This window comes from Theropithecus gelada, chromosome 6, assembly GCF_003255815.1.
Source record: "Theropithecus gelada isolate Dixy chromosome 6, Tgel_1.0, whole genome shotgun sequence".
In the NCBI taxonomy this organism is placed as follows: Eukaryota; Metazoa; Chordata; class Mammalia; order Primates; family Cercopithecidae; genus Theropithecus; species Theropithecus gelada.
In genome coordinates this window covers 10461912-10487162 of record NC_037673.1, presented here as the reverse complement: position 1 = coordinate 10487162, position 25251 = coordinate 10461912, and the positions used below count along the sequence as shown (strand labels likewise).

Sequence of the window (25251 nt, the reverse complement as noted above, 5' to 3'; positions counted from 1 at the left end):
GAGGAAGCTTATTCTTTACATTCAAAGCTCTCATTTGAATAACAACCACCACAACAAAAATCTAAGGTTTTTCTGTTTCTCCTAAAAATACTTATTTGCAAATCATTCTGCAAAGATTTCTGCAAAAGTAATTCTGCTTTTGTAGTTTTACAAATGAAGAGTTCTAGAGACAGTGATGCAACAATCACAATAAATATGTGCTGTCATATTTTTTGGCAGTATTGCAAGTTAAAATGAACCTGTCTCAGCTTTGAGTTATTATGATTATTGCCACTTTTTATTGCTACATTAATCACCAAACATACTGAGAGGGATTAATGAAGTTAATTGTTTTTAGAAACTAAATTAAATGCAAGTGCTAATGCTGGGTGACTGAGCCCTGACATTGTGTGCTTATTTCAGTGGAGGAGTGGACAGGCTGCTCTGCAGGAGCTGCGGAAGACTTGATCATTTCAAATGTCACCTTGACATTCATCATTAGTTTTCTTTGTAGTTAGTTGCACAGCTCTTTTTATTTTTACTTTATGAACACATCTGTAAGTTATAGTTTAAAAGTTTTACGTGTGCCAAGTTGAAAAGATTCAGAGATCATTTTTAAATGGGCATCTGTATTATTGGTTCATCCTGCCTTAACAAAATACCACAGACTGGGTGGCTTAAACCACAGACATTTATTTCTCCCAGCTTGGGAGGCCGAAGTCCACGATCAAGGTGTCGGCAGCCCTGCTTTCTCCTGAGGCCTCTCTCCTGGTCTTGCAGACGGCACTTTCTTGCTGTTTCCTCACAGGCCGTTTCTTTGTGTGTGCACATCCCCGGTGTCTCTTTCTCTTATAAAGACACCATTTCTATTATATTAGAGCCCTACCTCAATTCCTTATTTTAACTTGATTATCTTTTAAAGACCCTCTGTCCAAATACAATTGCAATTTAAGGGTATGTCAGGACTTCAACCTATGAATTTTGGGGGTATACTATTCAGCCCATAATAGCATCTTTCATCAATTTCTGATGAGCATGGGAAAGAGGTGGGATAGAGCGGGGGGGAAAATTAATTTTTAAAGAGCATTTAGTGGGACAGTTCTTCTAAGGTCTTCCTTGGGCCCAAAACATTCATAACTCTGAGATCCTATGCTTCAAGAGAGTGGAAAATGACCCTAAGGTGTAGATAATTGTATTTTCAGTCTCCATTTCTGATTGGGAGGCCAACTATGTAGGCTGGGAAATCTTAGATTAAAAAGCTGCCTGCAAATGGTAGTTCTCTTCTGTTTTGTCTTTGGCTTTTTGCTTTTTTAAAAAAATTGGACCTTGAAGTGAAAGGAATTCCTAGAAACCCAAAACGAAGAAAGAACTGAAATTCAGACCTTTAGCATGAGAGGTGGGCCCACAGGAGGCAGGGAATAGCCAAGGCTGGATGCTCAGAGGCCACACCCCTGGGGAAAGGGTGGAAGAGGGAAACCTGCCCAGTGGCCCTGGGAGGGCCAGGAAGCCGGGCTGTGTCAGCCTGGGCTCTACATGGGGACAGAAGTCTCCTTGAGAATTTGTAAACAAAGGTTTGCGTTTACATGAGTTCTGTTCATATTTGCACTGTTTGGCAATTTGTCTTCTGAGAAATCTGCCTTGAAAAGGATTTTCAGACACCCATACTCCTGACTTGACAAAAACACATGTAGCATCTCCCCAGAGGGTTGCTGTCATCACAGGCCCCATAAGATCCTTACTGGTAAAGCCCAGTGAAGACAGATTCCTCCTCCACAGTCTCCCAGGACAAGAGCAAGAATCCACAGACAAAAACAGACAGCAGAATTAGACTCCAGAGGACTTTAGAAAATCAAATAATTGGATATATAACTAAAATGATTATATAAAGGAATTGAACGCACAAGAAAAGAATAAGACCCCATCAGATACAGACCTAGTGAATTTGAGACAAAAGCTCTAGATTTTTAAAAAATGATTAAAAATACAATGATTAAAAATCAATTGATGGGATATAGAGCATATTTTTGAGAGAATTACTGAACAGGATTCTGTTTCCTTCTGCCCCAAGTAGAATCTCCTCTCTGTTGATAAGAGGTGCAGGCAGCGGGGAGATGTTAGTTCTAAACCCAAGCCAGCAGAGGAATGGTTTAAACACAGTTCTTCATTTTCCTTGCTCTCTTTTGCCCTTTTCTAACAGCCAGCTGCTGGGGCAGTGCTGGTCCTGGGAGCAAATGTCACCATCTCCCTCCAGTCAGGGGCTGACAGAGTCTTCCAGGGAAATGGAAGACCAGTACACCTGAAGCATGTAAGCCCCAGGCTGCCTCTCCCATTCTCCTTCCCGTTCATCAGCGGCATAAAGAAACTTGGCCTGGACTTTTGTGACTCAGCAGGGTCCACCCCAATTTAAAATGCCAGAGGACATGGTGTGGCAAGTTGACTGTATCATGATGTTAGCCATCTTGTGGCAGAGACTTGAAGGGTAAAGCTCAGTAAGGCCTGCACCCAGAGCCTCAGGGGCCAATGACTGCAAGGAAAACAGCCCTGCTTTCTAGCCAGCACCCCACCCTCCCGAACACCTCTCTCTCAACAGTCTGAGGAGGTTTATCTCCTTTCTGCAGATGAAGCAGGGAGTCTTTGAGAATCTGAGACTCTAGTCTGAGACCACATAGCTAAGGGCGTGGAGGAACGTGCTGACCCCAAAACACATGCTGGTGGCTACCATGTGAGGCTGGCTTTTTGGATATAGGGCCAGCCAGCTTTTCCAAATTCTGTTCCATGGAACACTGTGGTCTTGATGGAGGATAACTGGTATTATACCAAAAAAAAAAAAAAAAAAACGTTGTGTGGTCAGATAGGCTGGGGAGAGCTGGCATGCACTATGCCTGCCGTAAGTCTTCCTCATGCAGGGTAGCACACTAAGGGCCAAGAAGGTCTCCCTTGGGGAAACCTATTTAATTTTGTTCAACCTAGCATTTCCCACTCTTATTAGATCCTAGGTCACCCTACCCCTTACAACACAGTATTAACATATTAGCCATAAAGGAATTGCAAATCAAACCACAATAAGAGACCACATCACACCCATTAGGATGGCTATAATTAAAAAGACACACAATAGCAAGTGTTGGGAACATGTGGAGAATTGGAACCCACACACTGGTGGGAATGTGAAATAGTGTGGAGGCTTTGGAAGACAGCTTGGTGGTTTTCAGAAGGATAAATTCAGAGTTACCATGTGGCCTGGCAGTTCCATTTCTCGGTATATACTCAAGGAAATGAAAACATATGTCGATACAAAAACTTGTGTGTCAGTTCTTCATAGCTGCATTGTTCATAATAGCCAAAAAAGTAGAAACAACACAAATGTCTAATTGACAAGTGGAGAGATACAATGTGATATATCCATGCAATAGAATATTATTTGACAAGAAGAGGAATGAGATACTTACATGTGCTATAACATGGAGGAACCTTGAAAATACGCTAAGTGCACGGAGCTAGTCACCAAAGGCCACATATTTTATAATTCCACTTATATCAGATGTCCAGAATAAGCACGTTCAGGTGACTGGCGGCCTGGAGTTGGGAGGGGTGGAATGGAGGGTGACTGTTCATGGGTATGGGGTTTCTGTTTGGGGTGATGAAAATCTCCTAAAACTGATTATGGCAATGGTTGTACAATTCTGAATGCACTCAAAGCCATTGAATTACACCATTTAAATGAGTGAATTGTATTCTACATGACTTACGTATCAATAAAGCTGTTTTTTGAAACTAAGTTAACATTGGCCAGCAGTAGGCTTTCACAGCACAGTTTGGGTAAAGCTGCAGTAGAAGTTTTGTTGCCAATTGCCTGGGCTCTGTGAAGGCAAAGTAGCTGTCCGATGTCACCCATCACCATATCACCCCATCAAAAACATCTTCGATATTTGAGAAGGTAAATTTCAGAGGGGAGGGTTGAGGTGAGCCCTTGTGTTGAGGCTGTGGAGAACTGAAAGCAGCAGCCATGCTCTTTGTGTAGTTTGTGCCCTGGTTACATGGCTGCTGTTACAAAATACTTGAAAGGTGACCAAATAGAAAAGCAAGAGCCTTGGAAAGTTTCTGAGCAGATCTATAGTAAGAGATTATGCTGAGTGCTGTATCATTTTGAATTTACCCCGACAGCCTTGACCTTCCCTAGTTAATCATTGTCATTGCCAGATTCTCCAGACTAACTTGTGGCCATTGAGCAACCAAAACCTTTCCAACTGGTCCCCCTGATCCACAGGCAGCCCCATTTCCACATTAATCCCACTCTGTCTGTTTTCATTTCAGTGAAAGCTGGTGGAATGCGAATTGTGCAGAAACACCCACATACTGGAGACACCAAAGAAGAGAAAGACAAGGATGACCAGGAATGGGAAAGCCCCAGGTGGGACGATGCTGGTGACTTGAGCATGTTTCCCAAAAACCGTATTCAGTTAAACGTTAACATTTGTTCTCTGTTCTATGATTCTGATAACTCCCGGGCTATGTGGGGCCCTGTTCTGTGTATTTTTCCCTTCCTAATCAGGGAGGAGGGGGCTTTGTTCTCAGGGGAGAAATAGAGCCCCTAGAGGTCCTCTTCCCTGACCAGTTCCCACGAGCCCACCCTGTTCCCACCCCACATCCAGGGCTGGTACCCCGTCTGTCTGCACAGTTAGAGACCTACCTCCACCTGCCCAGGTGCCTGGGTATAGCCAGTGTGCCTTCCTTCCCGGAAGCCAGGGCAGGCCAAGCCAAGCAGGAGCAACTGCCTGTGGCCCCTTCGTTTTCTGATGGTGGACACAGCTGCCCGCCACCCTCTCCCCAAGGCTAGACCACCAGAGTGGACAAAGTAGGCAAATTCTTGCACCTGTGAGTCTTTTGTACTCCAGGTTTCTGTTGTCATTCCAGAGAAACAAATACTAACAATTTCTGGGCAGTAGTTTGCAACTTAGGCTTCCATACTGAAATCAGATGGAGACCCTTGAGAATTGCCACACTGGTTGAACCTCAGGGGTGGACCTGTCTGTCTGTGGAGCCGGGGCAAAAACTTCTGATTTAAGAATGGTTAAAGCATTTCCTCCCTCAGATCATCAGCCAGATCTAGAATTACAAGGCCATGCCCTTATGAGGACTGGGTGTCCTTATATGATACCTCTGCTCCCAACCCTCCTGGGGCCTGCACAGGGGTCTCCTTGCAGACCCCTCCTCCCGCACTCAACACCTATTTTCCTTAAAGGTTCAGATTTCCAGTTGGGTTCAGGGAGCTTGAAAGGAATCCATTTCCCTCGACTTTGCAATACGCAAACAGGCACCACTAACACACCTCTGCAGGAACTCGTCCACATAGAAGAAAACACTAGAGCTCTCTACTTATAGCTTGTCTCCAGGTGATGTCTCAGCCAGAAGAGGAGAGGGTGTGGAAAGGGAAAGAGGCTGTGGAAAGAAGCTAACCTTGATTCCTGCGGATTAGGTGCATGCTTTTATTTCATTTCATTCCAGCAATCCTGAATAGTAGGTGGTATTCTCCCCAGTTTGTGCACGAGGAAAAAGAACCCCAAAGAGGATATCAGCTTGCCCGTATCATGCATCTTGCTAGGTAATGGAGCAGGAATTGCAACCCAGTTCTCATGCAGTGTTCAGTGGGCTGGGCTTCCAAATGGGTACTTGCCAAGAGCAGGCACCCACATGAGGAAGTGGTACATGTTCTTGGTAACCCTGCCTGTCTGCTTCTAAGTAGCCTTCCCCATTGAGTATTGTCTATAAAACCTCAGACAGTATGAGTTATGGAGCGGCCATGTGAGGGAAGGACAGCATTTTGGGTGACGTTTCTGAGTGATTATTAGTGATTATTGTCCATTTTAAATCATGAGATTAGCAGTGTAAAGATTCAGTCCCAGTTCTGGTTTTAAAAGAAGGCAGTTTAAAGAAAGGGCTAGAATTTTCCGGGCATGGTGGCTCACGCCAGTAATCCCAGCACTTTGGAAGGCCGAGGTGGGTGGATCACTTGAGGTCAGGGGTGCGAGACCAGCCTGGCCAACATGGGGACACCCCGTCTCTACTAAAATACAAAATCAGTCAGGTGTGGTGGCATGTGCCTGTAATCCCAGCTACTCGGGAGGCAGGAGAATCACCTGAACCCGGGAGGCGGAGGTTACAGTGAGCCAAGATCGTGCCACTGCACTCCAGCTGTGGCAACAGAACGAAACTCCCATCTCACAAAAAGAAAAAAAAAGAAAACACTAGAATTATTTTTCTCATTGACTGTGTTCACAAAGCTGTGTTTGGAACATAACAGCATCAGCAACTCTCCTATAAGTTCACAGTTGTATATCTGAAAGTCTTACAGCCCGGCTTATTTTGGAATGGAGAAATTTGGGGGTTTAGGAGGATAATACTGCTTTTAGGAGAATAAAACCTTGCACATACCACATAGCACCCCCAGTGGGGTCTGAGGCAGCATATTGTAATCTGTATGTGATGTTCAAACCGAATTAGATAATTTTTTAAATTTAGGGACTCATGTCACTTCAGGTTAAGTTTTGCCTCAGTATAACTTATTAGGAAACCTTCCATTTTCCGAGCATTCTGGAGTTTGGGAATTGAGGCTAAGAGTGTGTAAGCTTGTAGTAATTTCCCTCTAAGAAACCTGGGGTGTCGTTGCCCTTCTTCAGAACCACCTGTTTCCCTAAGGAAGAAAGAGGGCAAGAGATAACGCCTTGCCTGGAAGAAAGAGTCCTGGAAAGTTAATGAAACACATGCTTTTCTTGGTGAGTTTAAGTGGAATAAGGTCCCAACAGCTAGTTCCCTGCCTAACACAGTGTCAATACAATGAGAGGTAGGAATTTATTAGCAAGTTTAGAAATAAGGACAGAACAGCCCACTAGTTTTCTTTGTATTGATTTTTTTCATGAGTTGAAATGTAGCTTTTCTAGAAGATGAGCAATTTAAATAAATAAGCCAGAGGATGAACGGTTGAAGAAGAAAGATGGAGCACCCCAGCACTGTAGATTGTAGCATCTTATTTACCTTAAAGATTTGTTCTCTATCTCTAGAGAACCAGATATTTTGAAGCAGGCCCACTGCAGGGTATGGTTTGCAAAGCACATCAGCAAGGCTTTTGTTGATATTGTTCCCTGCAGCCAAATTGCTAGGATACATTCCTGATGAGTGTGTTAGCACTTGTCCTCTTGACTTTTGGCTTGGCTGTTTACTGCTGTGGGTTAAACAACTTGACACAGCATTTACAGAATGGGGTAAGCCTGTGTATACTCTTCAGCTATTGATGTAAGGTGCCAAAATAGCCCTTTCTAACACACTCCACCAGGCCTGGTACTCTGTGTAATAGTTTACTTTTACCACTGTGCACTCCCACTCCCCATTTCTCTGGTGGGCTGATTGAATAATCATAATTAATCATCATCATCACTCATTCTTACAGAGTGCAATGAGCTTGGCCCTGTTCTAACTGCTGTGTTCATATTAATTCATTTGGTCTGTGCTACTACTCACTTTGTCATCATCCCTATCTCAGAGCCAGTTATTATTGGCCATTACTCCCATTCTGAATTACTACTCTCTCTTCAACAGCTCTGAGAGTGAAGTGACTTTTCCAAGGGCACATGGTAAGTGGCAGCGCCAGCATTCCAGCGCTGGTGGCAGTTTCCGGATTCCCTACGCTCCTCCACAAGGCTTTGCTTACCCATTGAGCTCTTGTTTTGTGCTGGGCACTTGCTAAGTGCTTCACATTGTATTTAATGCTCACTGCACCCATAAGTTGGTATTACTGTGCCCATTATAGAGATGAAGAAAGCAAGGCTTAGGGAGGTTTCCAACCTAATGATATGTAATCAGTCATTGGCCTGGCCAGGGTTTAGCCTTGAGTCTGTCTTGATTTGGAAGCCCTTGCCACTGATATGTCAGATAAGTCCCTGGATCCACAGAGACTACAATCCTGATCTCTGTGTAAATGAAACTTATTGATTCTGGGGTTGCCCATAACCTTGTCTATGCTCCTGAAACCCATAATCCTACCCTTTTCATGCCTCATCATCAGTAGATGCTCTAATTATCACTTTACAGTAAGGTTTCAGGGGACTGGACTGGTTTTACTTTAGGTATGGAAAAGCCTACTTACTTGCAGAATGTATAAAACACTTAATTATCCTCTTGGAAATGTCTTATGGCATATGTGACTTTCCTATCCACATTACGCTGATCCTAAAATTTTATATTTTGTAATTTTGATCCCAGTGTTGTTCAGATATGAAAATGAGTACCTAACACCAAATGCCAGTTTCCTCCTTAGCGGTAGATGTACATTTGCAACACTTCCTTTTCCTTGCCAGACATTTAAGACTAGTTTTAAATTTACTGAATCATCTCTGGTGGCTTCCTTCCCCATTAATTGGAAAATCAAGTACTGATTACAGAGAAAAGGGACAAATGAAAGATTAAAGATGTTATTGTGTTGACAGGAAAAAAAAACCTGAAACTTTTACTAGTAGTTATTTTTCTTGCAATTGTTTATGCAACTCTTATTCCCTTGAATCTTGTAGCTTTCCACAGACTTAAACATAATTTCTTATGCTTCCGAGTTGTTTTGAGATGCTGTGTTAAAAAAAAAATAGAGCCAAAATGTGAAAATGCTGCCAAAGAATTTCCATCAACCTGAGTTCTAGTTACTGGTGGCTCTTCATGTCCAGGAGGAGTAATAGCCTTCATTATTATTAGCTAATAGTTCCCTGTGTGGCTGCTTGGTTCCATCTCAGAGCTGACCCAATTAAGGAAAGTGGTGGTTTTCAAGCCTTTTGTCAAGTGTCATAGATGAAGTAGCCAGTTTCATTATGTAAAGGAGAGACCGCAGACATAGAATGGACTTCAAGAGTCAGGGTTCACTACAGAAAACAGTTGAATGTCAAACAGTTACTGACATTCTGCCATAAACTGGGCTTGGTACGAGATATTAAGAAGGAATGGGTAACAGAAGGGGTAAACCAGAAAAGAACAGGTTTGGTCACTGACAAGTGGTGGATGGGAAAGGGGGGAAGGAAGGGAGAAACTGGAATGGGGAATAAGGAACAGTTCTTCCCTGAGCTTGGCTTTTTGCATAGTTCTGACCTAGAACCACGGCACTGTTTCACATACCTGACGAGTAAGCCAACAATTCACATCAACCAAGAGGTGGGAGGGACCCAAAATGGCACACAAGCACTGACGGATTGAAGGGAATGGGAAATGCAATTGCTTGATGTAACCAAATTGAGGGGGGTGGGGAGTTATTAAGTAACTTTGGAAAACAACATTTTTAAGTGGTTACTATAAGGCCAAAGACAATAAAGAACTACGCATAAATGGTGTATTTCAGTTAGTAAACAGGCTTCTTAAAGGGCATGGTTTGGCAATTCTGAAATTGCCTTATGTGAATACTAGGATTCAGCAAACAAAGAGCCAAGTTCCTCACTGTCAGAGAAAGAGGTTACAAATAGGAAAGGGAGAAGATCGAAATGAACTTGGTGCTGTTGGATGGGAACTGGAAGTATCCGTATGAACATATGGTTTGGATAGATGGACGGATGGATGGATGGTAGATACAAACATACCTATACAGATATACAGAAATGAATATGGATGAGAGGGTTAGTGTCATACCTGTATTTCCTAGCTTTGTTCACTGAGAGGGCCTGAAGAACTGACACCCATGCAGCCATAAGCATCCCTGGGGCCCAGATTGTGGTGTCTAAACACCATTCCCCAGTCAGAGGAACCAGGGTTCCTTGGAGAAGTAGTTGATTCCAGGCCACGACAGGAAAAATACTAGATGAGCCTGGAATACACTGTAGTGCCAGAACATAAGGAAGTTCTCCAGAAAGGTTTGGGGTGGGGCAGAATGTCACAGAAGCCCAGCTGAAGGATCTCCTTATATGGCCTTAGCTGGAATAATTTGCAACAAAGTCATAGTATTGGGGGTTTTTTTTGGTTTTTCTTTTTTTTTTTTTGAGATGGAGTTTCACTCTTGTTGCCCATGCTGGAGTGCAGTGGTGTGATCTCAGCTCACTGCAACCTCTGCCTTCCAGTTTCAAGCGATTCTGCTGCCTTAGCCTCTGAGTATTTGGGATTACAGGCACCTGCCATCACATCTAGCTAATTTTTTTTGTATTTTTAGTAGAGATGGGGTTTCACCATGTTGGCTAGGCTGGTCTCGAACTCCTGACCTTGTGATCCACCTGCCTTAGCCTGCCAAAGTGCTGGGATTACAGGCATGAGCCACCGGGCCTGGCCGATAGTGTTAGATTTTAACCGATACGGTAAAATAAATATCCATGAGTCCATACTGATATAAATAATTGAATTAATAAGCCAGGAGAACAGGTAGCTATTTTTTGTAGAAGAACTCCAGTTACTTAATGTGTAAGAAAGGAGGTAACTAGAATATCACCAGGAGGCGAACAGCACAGTAATTGTTGTAGACAAGATCCATTGATGGATGTCAGAATTAATGGGTAAAAGTTTGAGGAAAAACACGGTATTTATGTAGTCAACAGGATATTTGCATAGTCTCAAAGTATCTTCCCCAATATATTTGTTAATTACAAAACAAAATGAAAAGAGTGTCTTTACTGTGGAAGCCATGAGAAGCACATTGTGTACAGTATGAAAACGGAAACAAGGCAGAGCACCACCTTCAGCCTCAACTGGGAAAATGCAGGTTGATTGTCACAAAAAAATACTATAAAAAGCCTTTGCTGCTCTACCTGTGTCTGTGAATGACCACGAAGGTGCAACGTGTGTTTGATTTTGGGGTTACAAATAAATTTTAGCAAGTAGGCAAGTTTACAAAAATGGAATACATAAATAGTAATGATGGACTGAACTTATTGTCTCGCCCTTTATAGAACAGCTTTGCCAACCCTCATTTTAACTTAGTCTGCCTTCAAAAACTAGTCTACTACTTTATAAACAACTTAAGAAACTTACAACAGTATACTTCTAATTACCACTCTACCCACTTTGTGTTTTATCATATACTTCTACCAGTACTATAAAAAATAATGTGCTGGTGATTACTTGACTCCTGGCCCTCCAAGAAAAAAATGTTAAAAGCCCCAATTTGTAGCATTGTTATTTTTATAGTGTGAATACTCCTACCACAGCCGCCCCTCTCCCCCCACAACCTGCTTTTTTTTGAGATAGGGTCTCATCTTGCCACTCAGGCTGGATTGCAATGGCATGATCCTGGCTCACTGCAGTCTCAACTTCCTGGGCTCAAATGGTCCTCCCATCTTTGCCTCCCAAGTAGCTAGGACTAGAGGTGTGCACCACCACACTCAGCTAATTTTTAAATTTTTTTTGTAGAGACCAGGTCTCACCACATTGCCCAGGCTGGTCTCAAATTCTCAAGCTCAAGCAATCCTCCTACCTCAGCCTCTCAAAGTGCTGGGATTACAGGCATGAACCACTGCACCCAGCTACAGCCAATTTTAAACTAACAACATGACATCACTAAACATAGACTTGTGAAGGCATGTATGTGAACAGTCAGCTCTACATGCCAGTGTCAGTCAGCTCCAACACACCACTGACTACAACTTCCACTTATATTGTTATTGTTTTTAATAGTAGCCTTTTAAAGATGTTTAAAGAAAGATAGATACGAAATATCTTTTAAAGATTCATTATGTGCATCTAATGTTCATTCTGTCTGGTGTCCTTTCTTTCTTCCCACCAGGTTTCTATCTGTTTTATTCTCTTTCTGAAAATATTTGTGATAGTAAATGTCTGCTGGAGATGAATTCTTCCAGGTTTTGTCTTTCCAAAAATGTCTTCGTTTTGCTTTTACTTTTGAAAGATGTTTTCACGGCCGGGTAAGGTGGCATTCCATTTTTTCTGGCTTCCATTGTGTACAGTGAGAAGTCAGCCGTAATTCTTGTCATTTTTCTCTGTACGTAATGTTTCTGTTTACCTATTGTTACTTTCAAGATTTTCTCTTTATTTCTGTTTTTCAACAGTGTGTTTGTGATGCACCAAGTTTGGTTGTCTTTGTATGTATCTTACTTTCACTGAGTATTTTTGATCTATGATTTGGGGTCATCAGCTTGGAAAAATTGTTGGCCATTGTCTTTTCAAAAATTTCTTTGCTTCATTTTTCTCTTCTTTTTTTGAGACTCCAGTTATACCCGTATTAAACCATTTGATATGTTCACAGGCCTCAGATGCTCTGTTTTTCTCCCCTTTGCCACTGACTCCTTTTTCCTCTTTTATTTCAGTGTAGATGGTTTCTTTTGAACCTGACTCTTTTCTCTTGTGCCCAGTGTGGTGATAAGTCCAGTGAACGAATTCTTCATCTCTGATATCCTGTTTTTCATTTCCACTTCCATTTGGCTTTTAAAAATACATAGCTTCCATTTCCATGCTGAAATTTTCTGTCTTTTCACACGTATTTGTCACAGTTATTTTAAATCTTCATCTGATGGGTCTGACATCCAGGCTTGGTCCTTTGTTCTGTTAACTGTTCCTTTACAATGGGTCACATCACTTCTTTGAGGGTCTTTTAATTTTTAACTAAAGTAAAACCTGGTGTGTAAAAGAATGACAGAGACAGAAATAACACTAGAAGCTGAAGTAAATAATATTTACATCAGTCCAGAAAACAGCATGCTTTTCTGTTCAAACCCATTTTTGTGTGTGTGTGTGTGTGTGTGTGTGTGTGTGAATTTAGTATTTATCGTTGAACCGGGTCTGGGCTGTGTTTCTGCTTTAGTTAGACTGAAGACTTCACAAACATCAAATTAATTGAAGGTAGGATTATAACCTTCCCACTTGTAGTGGCTTAGGATATGAGTGCCTCGAAGGTGTGTCTATTTTCCTGCCCTGCCGTTGGACTTCAGCAGGCTCTGTGTGTATGCTGAGCCTTGTGGGTAAGAGCCTTTCCATTCCCCCATCCCTTTCCAACCAAGGTGGGCCTCTGCTTAGTCCTGGGTGAGGCCTAGAGTGCCAGTGGGAATCATAGTATTTGCCTCATGTGATTATAATTCACTGGTCAATTAGACAACATGTAAAAACACCTCAACCATCTCAGTCACATATTAAGTGATAGCTGTTATTACATCTGTGGGAATTTTTAAAACTTTTTATTTTCAAATAACTTCAGACATACAGAAAAGTTGCCAAAAAAAAGTACTAAAAAAATCCCATCTACCCCTTACCATATTCCCCATATGGTAGAATTTCCTCCCATTTCTTACCCTCACATATGCCTAAATCTACATCTGTCTGTTTATACGAACTTTCTTCTGAAGAGCCCTTTTACTCTGGAATACTTTAGTGTATGTTTACTAAAAGCAAGTACTGTATAATTATCAAAATCAGGAAACTAACATTGAAACAGTAGTGTTGCCTCATCTACAGACTCTTCAGACTTGGCCCGTTTTCCCACTACTGCCACAAATTTCAGTCCAGGATAATACCTTCATTCAGTGATATCTCTTTAGTCGCCTTTAATCTAGAACAGTTGTCCAGCTTTTTAAAATCTTTCATGACCTTAACATGTTTGAAGAGCATAGGTCATTTATTTGTAGGATGTTCCTCAGTTCAGTTTTTCTGATGTACCTCCACGATTGAATTCATGTCCTGCTTTAAGGGCAGGGACCGCATGAAGCGAGGTCTTGTCCTCCACTCCCCATCTCATGGCCAGTGATGCTAGCTTTGATCATTAGGTTAAGATGGTATCTGCCAAGTTTCTCCTCTATCAGTTTACTATTTTACCCTTTGTAATTCATACTTATCTCACGGGGGAATACTTTGCAACTCTATTGGTATCGTGTTTCTCATCAAACTTTCGCCTGCTACTTTGAGCACTCACTGATGATGCTTGCCTGAAACAGTGACTACTGTAGAGATACTGTATTTATTTCCCAGGGCTGCCTTAACAAAATGCCACAACCTGGGTGGCTTCAAATAACACATTTGTCATCTCAGTTCTGGAGTCCAGAAGGCTGAAAGCAAGGTGTTGGCAGGTTGGTGGCTTCTGAGAGCTGTGGGAAGCATGTGTTCCATGCTGCTCCGTTGCTGGTGGTTTCCAGCAATCTCTGGCATCCCCAGGCTTGTAGATGCGTCACTCCAGTCCTGTGCCTTTACATGGTTTCTCCCTTTGTCTCTTTACATCGTCTTTCCTCTTTGCATGTCTCTGTGTCCAAATTTCCCCTTTTCATAAGGACGCTGGTCATACTGGATTAGGATCCATCCTGATGACTTCATTTTAACTGGATTAATAAAGATCCCATTTCCAAATAAGCTCACATTCTGAAGTGCTGAGAGTTAGGATTTCAACATGCCTTTTTTGGAAGACGCAAGTCAACCCGTAGCAGATGCCAAATGGTGATCTATGGCAATTTTTAATGGTTCTCATTATTATCATTAAGATAATAAACAGAAAATTTTAAACTTCAGTGAAAAGATGGCCCAGCCATGTGCCAGCTTAAATCTCAGGCCTGTATGCCTGGAAATTTTTATCTTTGAGCCATGATTTGCATGTTTGAACTTTAAGCCGTTTGGTGAACCAATTTCGACATCACCCTTAAGTTCCAATGTCACCTTTTGTATCCAGGCTAGTTGTCAGCTGCCTTTTAAAAGGGGCGTGTCCCTGTTCTCTATGATGTGTGTGGAGATTTCAGCAGGCCAGGGATGCTGAGCGCCGGCCAGCTGTCAGCTCCAGTGTGTGTTTGTTTGTTTTTTGTTTGTTTGTGTTGAGACAGAGTCTCGCTCTGTTACCCAAGCTGGAGTGCAGTGGCGTGATCTCGGCTCACTGCAACCTCCACCTCCCAGGTTCAAGTGATTCTTCTGCCTCAGCCTCCCGAGTAGCTGGGATTACAGGCTACATGCCATGCCTGGGTAATTATTGTACTTTTAGTAGAGGTGGGGTTTCACCGTGTTGGCCAGGCTAGTCTCAAACTCCTGACCTCAGCTGATTGCCTGCCTCCGCCTCCCAAAGTGTTGGGATTACAGGCATGGGCCACCGTACCAGGCTCAGCTCCAATATTGTGAGTGCCCCGTGCTGGCAGGCAGGGCCCACCACTTGCCAGCAGCAGCTGACCCAGGTGCTGGAGTGCCGTGGGCCACACAGCCCTGCCCTGGCCAAAGGCAGAGCCGCAACATGGCCTGGGCCCTGAGTGACATGGAATGTCTGTTTGAGGGGTAACTGCTTGTCACTGCTTATGGACTGAGATGCCTCTTCCAGGGAGAAGCTGTATGGAAGGCACAGCAAGAACCCCCAGAATAAAAAGCAGTCCTGATTTCATGGCAGCATAAAATAGTAACAAATAGCGCATCTGCCCTGGGAAGGAGAATCAGGAAGATTCCCGTTGCTGTTGGGCAACTCTTCCTGTCGGGTTTGTCAGACTGAGACTCAGAGACCAAGGCTGTAGGCAAAATGGGGCATTGCTGAAGTGTCACAGATTATGTGCCAGCAGGGGAGTGGTAAAAGTAAGCGTTTTGCCTGTGGCAACTTGGGCAGCAGAAAGTTGACAGAACAAGCACAAGCCCTCAAACCCCCTGACGGCAGCCGAGTCTGCTGGCAGCATCCGCTGTGTGTGAAGCCCTATGCAGGATGACATCTGCGCGAGCGAGGCTGTCCAGGGAGAGCTGGCACCTGGCAGCCTCTCCAGAGGCTGCAGGCTGTCCAATGGCAGCATCGAGATTGCCATTAGGACAAACCCACTCTCATCTCCACCCAGGTTAGAGTGGGCAGAACTTCCGGGCAGGCCGGCTGCCTCTCCGCCGAGAAGCAGCACATTTGTTTTCCTAGGGCTCCCATAACAAAGTTCCACAAACTGGGTGGTTTGAAAACAGAAATGTAGCGTCTCACAGTTGTGGAGGCCAGAAACTTGAGATCAAGGTGTCGGCAGGACCACACTCCCTTTGCAGGCGCTGGGGAAGGTCTGTCGCGGGTTCTCCCAGCTTCTGGTAGTGCTTGGCTGGTGGCAGCCTCACTCTGCTGCCTTTGCCTGACGTTCTCCCTGTGTGCCTGTGACCAAACTTCCCCTTTTTATAAAGACACCCGCCCCATTGGATTAGGGGCCTGCCCTTCTCCAGTATGACCTCTTCTTAACTAATTACATCTGCAACAACCTTGTCTAGATAAGGTCATGCCCTTAAGTACTGAAGCCTAGGATCTCAACCTATGTTTCTTGGGGAAACGTAAATTCAACCCACAACAAGCAAGCAGCACCTTGTGACACTAGGCATCAGTTGGCAGTTCCCGGCTCTGTGGGCATCCCAACAGCAAAGACAGCACGGTAATTTGTTAACTGTGATGCTTACACGGTAAATGATTCTCTCTTCCCCTGTGCCAGTGTTTCCTGTTGCCCAGGCTGAGCACTGCAGCAGCCCGCTTTCCTGGCCAGGGGCATGCTGTGTACGGTGGTGTAGCCCCAAATTTGATCACACACTCCATCAATTAAGAAAAATGTTTTCTGGCCGGGCGCGGTGGCTCACGCCTGTAATCCCAGTACTTTGGGAGGCCGAGGCGGGCGGATCACGAGGTCAGGAGATCAAGACCATCCTGGCGAACACGGTGAAACCCCGTCTCTACTAAAAATACAAAAAAATTAGCTGGGCGTGGTGGCGGGCGCCTGTAGTCCCAGCTTCTAGGGAGGCTGAGGCAGGAGAATGGCGTGAACCCAGGAGGCAGCGGAGCTTGCAGTGAGCCGAGATCGCGCCACTGCACTCCAGCCTGGGCGACAGAGCGAGACTCTGTCTCAAAAAAAAAAAAAAATGTTTTCTGCATGCATCCCCAATATATGTATATTCATTTTAAAAGTATAGATGTGCACTACACTGCCATTAGATAAGTTGTGAAACATACACAAAATGGATGGTAAGATATTTGATAAAGAGGAAATAAGCAATATTTTAAATGTCTTGCTGTTTCTAGTGACTATTATTAGCTAATCTCAAGGTCCAGATACCCTGGAGATGGGATTTCTCGTTAATAATTCAGGATGTAAATCTAAATTTCGAATGGGCTTCCAGGCAATTTTAGGTTTTGTGGGGGAGAGCTGCTGCTTGTCAGATGTGATTGGGTCGTTGACATTTGTAACATAGAGACCAGTGACAACAGGTAGGAGCGCTTCTCTTTGCTTATGTTCACTTTTGCTTGTATTGCGATTAACTTCAGCCTCCAGAGGTTATTTTTTCAGGAATTTTGTTTAAGCCACTTGTCCATTTTGTAAAAGTCAGCTTAAATTCACTCTAAATTCAACATCTGAGCACAGTTTGAGGCACTTGGGATATATTCAGGATGATACTAGAGAATTGAACTCATTACCCCGTTAACCAGATGGAGTCATGGATATGTTGCAAGACACTGAAAGCAAGTGAAGGGCATGGAGGCCTGTGGGTGGCGGCCCCGCTGCTTCCCCGGGAGCTCTCAGGACCAGGAGGCTGGTGAGGGACAGTCTGCCTGGGGGCCACATAGTAAATAGTGGCAAAGCTTAATTCATTTTGTTTCTTTAGATAAAAAATAAATGTGAATAGAATATATCTTCATGTTTAGCTCATTTTCCCAGCTAAATAATTGCCTTCTTAAGCACAAGGGACTGCCTTAATCATAGATTAATTCATCATGGCCCAATACCACTTTTGCTGTTGTATATAATAGAAATTAAACATTTCTCCCAACACCTGTGGATATGTGTATTTTAGCATGATCAGTAGAAATTACACTGTGAGCATTTTAAGGAGTTTTGCACAGAGTAATAGCACTGTCAGGATTCCCAGTGAATGTAGCCTGATTCCTCCTCTCCTGGAGGTGGACGCCAGAGAAAGGCTTGAGGCTGGCAGGCAGTGAATCAAAGCCTCGCCACGGAGAGATGGAGCATATGGGTACCCATATGTCATGAGATCCTGGCTGAACTCCTTAGATTTGGGAATGAGAAAGAAAGTGCGGGCGGCCAGGCTTTCCTCCGGGGCCAGTGGCTGCTGGTAATAGGCTTTGAGACAGTGTTTGTACAACATCTGGCTACATAACGGATGTGGAAACCAGGTGTGATTTATGAGCTTCTGAATGGCCCCTTCCTGCTGTCTCTCCTTCCACAGGTCCCAGCCTCCTTCTAAGATTGTCATACTCCCATCTACACCGGCAGGGCTCTTTTGATCTGTTGGGAGGAGGGAAGAAAGGAAATGGGGCTATCAGTTCTCCCTTCCAGGCTCTGCTCTGTGCGTCTGCACTGCAGTCAGCCTGTTGGAACGGACGGCTCTTTTGTTCTTATGGTGTGACTCAAAAGGTTGCACTATTTATCAGGAGTGTTTTCTTATTACATAAACATATGAACTGAATTTAAATCAACTCTCCAGTGCTTGGATTTTATAGAATGAAATATGTAATAATAACCACATCAAAGTAAGAGCCCTCATTGAGTTTATTACATTAAAATGACTAGGCCTGAAGTTTTTAAATCCTTTTTATCTAAATAAGCCCTGTTGACTTCAATTGTCTCAGAAGGCATAGCACTCAGAAAACACTTGGTGAATCAGTAATAATCATCTTGGACTTTGATTCTCTAAAGATAATATAGTCAATTAACTTTATTACTTCTTATTTTCCAGTTGGTGAAAAAAAGTGAATGCAGTAGTAGCCATGTTGGGGAAGAAAATTCTTTATCCTCACATGTTCTGTTGGGCCTTCCCTTCTCTCTAGGCAGGATGTTTACTTTGATTTTTGTGCACATCCCCTAAGGCAGGACTGTAGTCATTACTGTAGAATTAATATGGGCTGGAGTATCAAGGGTGGTGTTCTACTCAAGGGATTCTCATAGAATCAGCAGCTTTAGAGTTGGACGTAACCTGAGGATCACTTAATCCAGGTGCTCCTAAGTGGGGGCCTTGAGAGGTGAGATGTCAGATTTTGCTAAAGATCCAGAAGGATCTAGATACCAAAAGTGAAACATATCGGGTAGCAATCCACAAAGTGTTTTGTGTTAAAAATGAGCCCTTGTCCTCTTCTGGGCATATATCGAAAGCAACAGGGTCACCAAGAGATATTTGTACACCTGTGCTCATAGCAGCACTGTTCACAGTAGCCAAGAGGTGGAAACGACTCAACGTGCCCATCAACAGATGAATGGAGAAACAAAATGTAGGGTACACACACGCACACACACAGGAATATTATTCAACCTTAAAAAAGGGGGAAATCCTGTCATATGCCACATCATGGGGGAACCTGGAGGTCATTATGCCAAGTGAAAGAAACCAGCTACCAAAGGAAAAATACTGCATGATTCTATGTATGTGCGGTATCCAAAGTAGTCAGACTCATAGATACAGAAAGTTAGAATGGTGCTTACGAGGGACTTGGGGAAGGGGGAATGTGGATTAGTGTTTAATGTGTACAAAGTAGCAGATTTGCAAGATGAAAAAGTTCTGGAGATCTGTTTCACAACAATGTAAATATACTTAACACTACTAAACTGTACACTGAAAATGGTGAAGATGGCAAGTTTTGTGATATATGTTTTTTAACTATAATAAAAATATTTTTAAAACAAAAAACAAGGCCCTTGCTGCTGTGGTAAGCAGTTTGGTGGAGCCTCAGAAAGCTGAACAGCATTTCCATGTGACCTGGCAGTTCCCTTCCTAGGTATACACTCAAGAAAACTGGAAACAGGTGCTCAAACAGGAACTTGTACATGAGTGTACCTGGAAGTTCCCTTCCTAGGTATATACTCAAGAGAACTGAAAACAAGTGCTCAAACAGAAGCTTGTACGTGAATGTTCATCCCATCATTATTCACAATAGCCAAAAAATTGAAACAGCCCAAATATTCATCAGCCGATGAGTGGAGAAACAAAACATGGTATATTCATACAAAGAATGGAGTGGTTGATTAATGGTATGGTCACGGAGGAACTTTGAAAACATTGTGCTACTTAAACCAGACACCAGGCCACATACTCAACAAGGCCATTTATATGAAATATCCAGGATAAGCAAATGCATAGACACAGGCAGCAGATGACTGGTTGCCAGGGGCTGAGGAGAAAAAGGGGAATGGTGAGTGGCTGCTTAATGGGTATCGATTGCTTTTGAGGATGATGAAAGTTCTGGAATTAGATGGTGGTGGTGGTTGCATAACATAGCGAATGTATTAAAAGCCACTCAATTGTACAGTTTAAAGTGGTTAAAATGGATTTTATGTTCTATGAATATTACCTCAATAAAAAGGAATCCTTATGCCTGACAATTGGGAACCATGGCTAGGTTCAGCCCGCACATTGTCATCGCTGAGAAAGTGGAAGCTCACTGTGGTGACAGGACTTTCTGGAGGGCCATGGCTGAACTCCTCAGGGACGTCAGGCCCCTTCAGGATTGGGGAGAGAGGCATCTCATGCAGCCAGGCTGCAGGCCCAGGCAGCAAGGACACATTGACTCTTTGAAGAAGTCTCAGGATGGGATTGACCACAGGAGAGGTAGGTCCCTGGGACTTTTCCAGGGCCACCTCTCTGCCCTCCTCCTGGAGCAGCTACCTCCACAGGCTGGCAGAGGGTTGGCCGTAGCGGATCCATGCTTCATACCCAGACAAGTGGCATTGAGAGGGAGAAACAGGCATCTCCTCTTTCATCTCTTTTTAGGAGGAAGTAAAGCTTCGCCAGAAGCCCCCTAGCAAACTCATTGGCCAGAATCGGGTGATCTGACTATCCCTAAGTCAGACATTGCTACAGTTGCCTTAGATGTGCGGTTTGCAGTGGCATGGAGGTTGGGAAGTCAGGCACAAAGACCAGCACCACAGGCAGTGTGGCCGGGCAGAAGCCAGGCTCCGGAGGTCTCCTGGAGTAGTGGGGATGAGGAGGTGGCCCAGGTCTGTACAGAAAAGGAATGAAGTGCAGGGAGCACCGCTGAGCCAAATGTTAGGACCTGGAGCCTGGGCATTGAGGTTCAGGAACCCTCGCACAGGGCTTGGGATCTGAAGCCAATGTGGCTGGTAGCAAGAGATCAGAATCCAGGTCCAGGTTCTGAGGTACAACTGGCACCAGCCAAAGCCATGGAGAGATTCCTCCCTTCCCCCGCAGGACTCTCCATAGAGAAAAGATTCCCCCCCGACCAGGGCTCTCAGTAGAGAGAGATTCCCCCCGACCAGGGCTCTCAGTACAGAGAGATTCCCCCCGCCAGGGCTCTCAGTACAGAGAGATTCCCCCCGGCCAGGGCTCTCAGTAGAGAAAGATTCCCCCCGCCAGGGCTCTCAGTGCCCCACTCTTGTAGTAGACTTGTATAGGACAGGGTTTTGTGTCCTCATAATTTTTTCAGCAGCAGCCCTTGGCTGTTTTCCCTGGCACGCACATCTGAGCACCTACTCACTGCACGTGGGCATTTGCTTATTCCCCTGATGTCCGTAAGTGCCTTGTCTGTGCCGGGTACTCTCTGCACAGTGGGGACACATTCGTGAGCAAAATAAAATCCCTCTTCTCACAGGGCAAGCAGGCCACTGGGAACAACAGATGATAAGCACATGGACAGCTGAAGATGAGCTGTGGCAAGTAGACTTAGCAATGCTGCAAAGAAAGCACAGAAGGCAAGGGGCAGTGAGGGGTCTTTATCTCCTGAGAACACCGCCCGTGAGGACAGCCTGATTGAATTTTTGTAACCACTGTTAATCGTAGCCAAGGCCCTCTGCAGAATGCATGTGGAAAAAGGATATGAAGACAGATGCTAGGGTAGCTGCCCCAGGACACAGCTGTGCAGTCAGTGTCCTTGTGGGCCCACAAATGCATGCAGAAGCTCGCCAGGCAGGCTCTGGCAGCACCCGGATGTCCGAGCACGTCTGCTCCACTGTTAACTTGGGGTCGCCGTAAAGATGAATTTTCTGCTAAGGGGAACCAGAGTAGCATCTCTGTTGGACATGGCTTCAGGATGTATGGGCAAGCCTGAGGCTAAGGATCCTGCAAACTAGGCACGATCAAGAGTGTTTGGTGTGCTAGTCAGAATGTGGTTGGCTGTAGTTGCCCTAGCATTCTAGGTAGGACAACCGAAGAAAGAACACTGGAGAATAGGGGATGTCTTTGGTATTCCAAGAATTTGGCAAAACCTCTAACTAGATCACTTTGAATTTATGTAAGTCAGGAATAAAGATTATAAATGACGTCTGTTGAGCATTCCTTTGTTGCAGTTTCAGAGTGATAATGAAATTTAGGGCAATTTTGGCCAATCTAAATTAAGAGAAGTAATTGCTGTTTACTTTTTGGGGGAACATCGTGGGAGGTAGGAAATGAAGGGGAGGGAAGCTAAGATGATGGAGTAGAAATATACATGTTCTGATATGGGAGCCTATTTTCAAAGATAGAGGTTGGGTATAAAGTTTGTTTGATTATAAGAACATGAATTCATTGCATTTATCTAACATTCCTACCTACAGAACAGCAGAGCATGACCTCTGTAGCTGAGGTTAACTTTCAGCTATCCTTCAGTGGGAAGTGGACATGAGGGAATTGTTTTGACATTTTTGAAACCTACACTTTTTGTGGGAAAAGTGTTGTTGATACCCTGCAATATTAAATAAGTTCTGTGGGTTGAGAAAAAAACTAGGACAATTAACAACATGGATGTTGTCAGTTAACATGCTGTTTAATTAACATGAGAAAGTTGATACCCTTTGAACCTGAAAAAACACATAGAATTTCGAGAGGTGGAAATATGGCGAATCTTTACTGATTGGGGGAACAGCATCAATGTTCATTTTGGAAAAAGCAGAATAAATGATGTCACTGATGCTGGGAATGGTGCTGGCTGGCCCTCTCCCCCTACCTACCTTTTCCTCCCCCTACCTACCTTTTCCTCTCCGCATCTCTCCCCCCAGTTCACTCACACTTTGACACAAGGGTGCCACATGGGGGTATCTCTCCAGACCTTCTTCATGGGTTAGCCCCACAGTCCAGCCCCCTGCCCAGTGCTGTGGTCATGATCAAAAGTTGTGTCTAAGGCAAGACATGTTTTTCATAGTGTGTGATTAATTTGAACCCAGGAGTTTGGTGATTATATCTGTTTACTTGAAATTACTGGAAGGTCAGGTTTTCTCAAGAACAATAACAAATCAGTAAAATCATCAATTAGTAGCACTGCTTTAATTTCTTAAACGCAGAATTGACTGTTTATATTTAATACATCTGTTTATATTTAATTTCCCTGAAGCTCTGAAAATAGGGCAAAATAACATAGTCTTGGTCCATCAGAGGTCTTCTTCGCTGTCTTTGTGGTCTATCCCTTGGGCTCAGTCTAAATCTTTCCCCCAGCATTTTAAGTAACTCCACACTTAAGGATTCTAAAAAGTAGCAGTGATAGCAGAAAACCTAATACAGACTAAAAATGAATGGGAAGTTCATATAAGTCAATAATAAACACATCAAATTCCCAATGGATTAAAAAGAAGATTAACAAATAATTATCAAAAGAATAAATATTTGTAAACAAATATTAGTAAATAAATACAAAAAATAAAATCTCACTTTCTGATGTCCAGAAAAAAAAGTAAGTTACGACTGCCTTCATGTTCTTTTCTTTGCCTATTAATCATAGACAGTCAGCCTGCTGTATCTGTGGGTTCCCCATCGAAGGATTCAACCCACCATAGAGTCAACCAACTGTGAACTGAAAACATTCAGGAAAAAAAATATGGATTATTGCATCTGTACTGAACATGTACAGACTTTTTTTTCTTGTCATCTTCCCTAAACAATACAGGGTAACAGCTTTTTACATAGCATTTACATCTTATTAGAAATTGTAACTAACTGGAGATGATTTAAAGTATATGGGAGGATGTGTGGAGGTTATACACAAATACTACACTATTTTATATCAGGGACGTGAGCATCTGTAGGATTGTGGTCTCCACAGGGGTGCTGGAGCTACTCTCCCATGGATGCCAAGGGATGACTGCATAGATTGGATATCTCAATTGATACTCCCAGAAACACAGCAAATTGCCTGCAAACAGCACACCATTTTCATCCCTCAAACTCTGCTCCCCTTTCCATCTTGTTACTAGCCTCTCCTAACTTGGATACAGAGTTGTCCAAGCCAGAACCAGGGAATCAACATGTATTTCTCCCTCTCCCCAGTCCCCCACATCTAAACCCTCAGAATGAAGTCAGGCCCTTTACCATCAGCAGCAAGGCAACAGGCCCCATCCCCACCACCCTGTCACGGCCGACTGTCAGGGCTCCCTGCCTGGCACTTAGAACCAGCCAATCTAAACATCAGGTCTCAGCTCGGAAGTCAGCCCCAGGAACGCTTTCCTGACAGCCCTGCCTTCATCAGGGTGTGCTGACCCCTGTGTGTTCCCACAGGCACCTGGGACTTCCCCTCTCATGACACTGTGGTTCCACTGTGGGTAGTTCTCAGACTACAGGCTCCCCTGGGACAGTGGCCAAGTACTGTTGCCTGCTGTGTGCCAGCCACCCATTCTGACACATGGGCACATTGAGAGACCGTTCCCACGAACATCTCATGTTTCTGCACAGTCCAGGTCCTCTGAGCAAAGACATTTACAGCCAAGTTAATAATGTTTGTATAAGGAGACATTTTAGGACAATACAGCTTACAGAAGTCTCCTTTCCGCTCCCCTGAAACAGTTGCTTACATTCCAGGATCAAGCTAAGTCTCTCTCCCTCTCGATAGTGGAGAGGGAAGGTCACCAGCAGCCCTGTACAAGGTCAGTGTTCCCTAATTCTGGGGTTTCTCTTCTGTGATGATTCCACTACATGTCTAGGTAACACTTGGCCCTCACCGTGTCACATCACTGTGGGGATTGGCACTTAGCAAACTAGTGCCAAGATGTTCTTTCTGCTCTCTCTGACTCAGAGGTCTTGCACCTTCTGTTATGAACACCCATACACACGTGCGCACACACACACCCACCCTTCCACACACATGCACACACACACCCCCACCTTTCCACACACATGCGTGCACACACACACCCACCCTTCCACACACATGCACACACACACACCCTTCCACACACATGCACACACACACACACCCCCACCCTTCCACACACATGCACACACACACCCCCACCCTTCCACACACATGCACACACACACCCCCACCCTTCCACACACATGCACACACACACCCCCACCCTTCCACACATGCACACACACACCCCCACCCTTCCACACACATGCACACACACACCCACCCTTCCACACACATGCACACACACACCCACACACGCACGCACACACACACCCACCCTTCCACACACATGCACACAC

At 44.1% G+C, this 25251-nt stretch overlaps 1 protein-coding gene across 3 annotated transcripts in view; it reads left to right on the top strand.

Moving 5' to 3' along the window:
* DAP (death associated protein) overlaps positions 1–25251 on the top strand; it is a 76606-nt gene that overhangs the window by 8665 nt on the left and 42690 nt on the right. For all 3 annotated transcript variants that reach the window (XR_003119777.1, XM_025387074.1, XM_025387075.1), the window contains exon 2: positions 4294–4390. Coding sequence is in view for 2 of the 3 variants with exons in the window: in XM_025387074.1 (XP_025242859.1) it covers positions 4294–4390 (97 nt within the window). In the remaining variant the exon portion in view is untranslated. The remainder of the gene's footprint in view (positions 1–4293; positions 4391–25251) is intronic.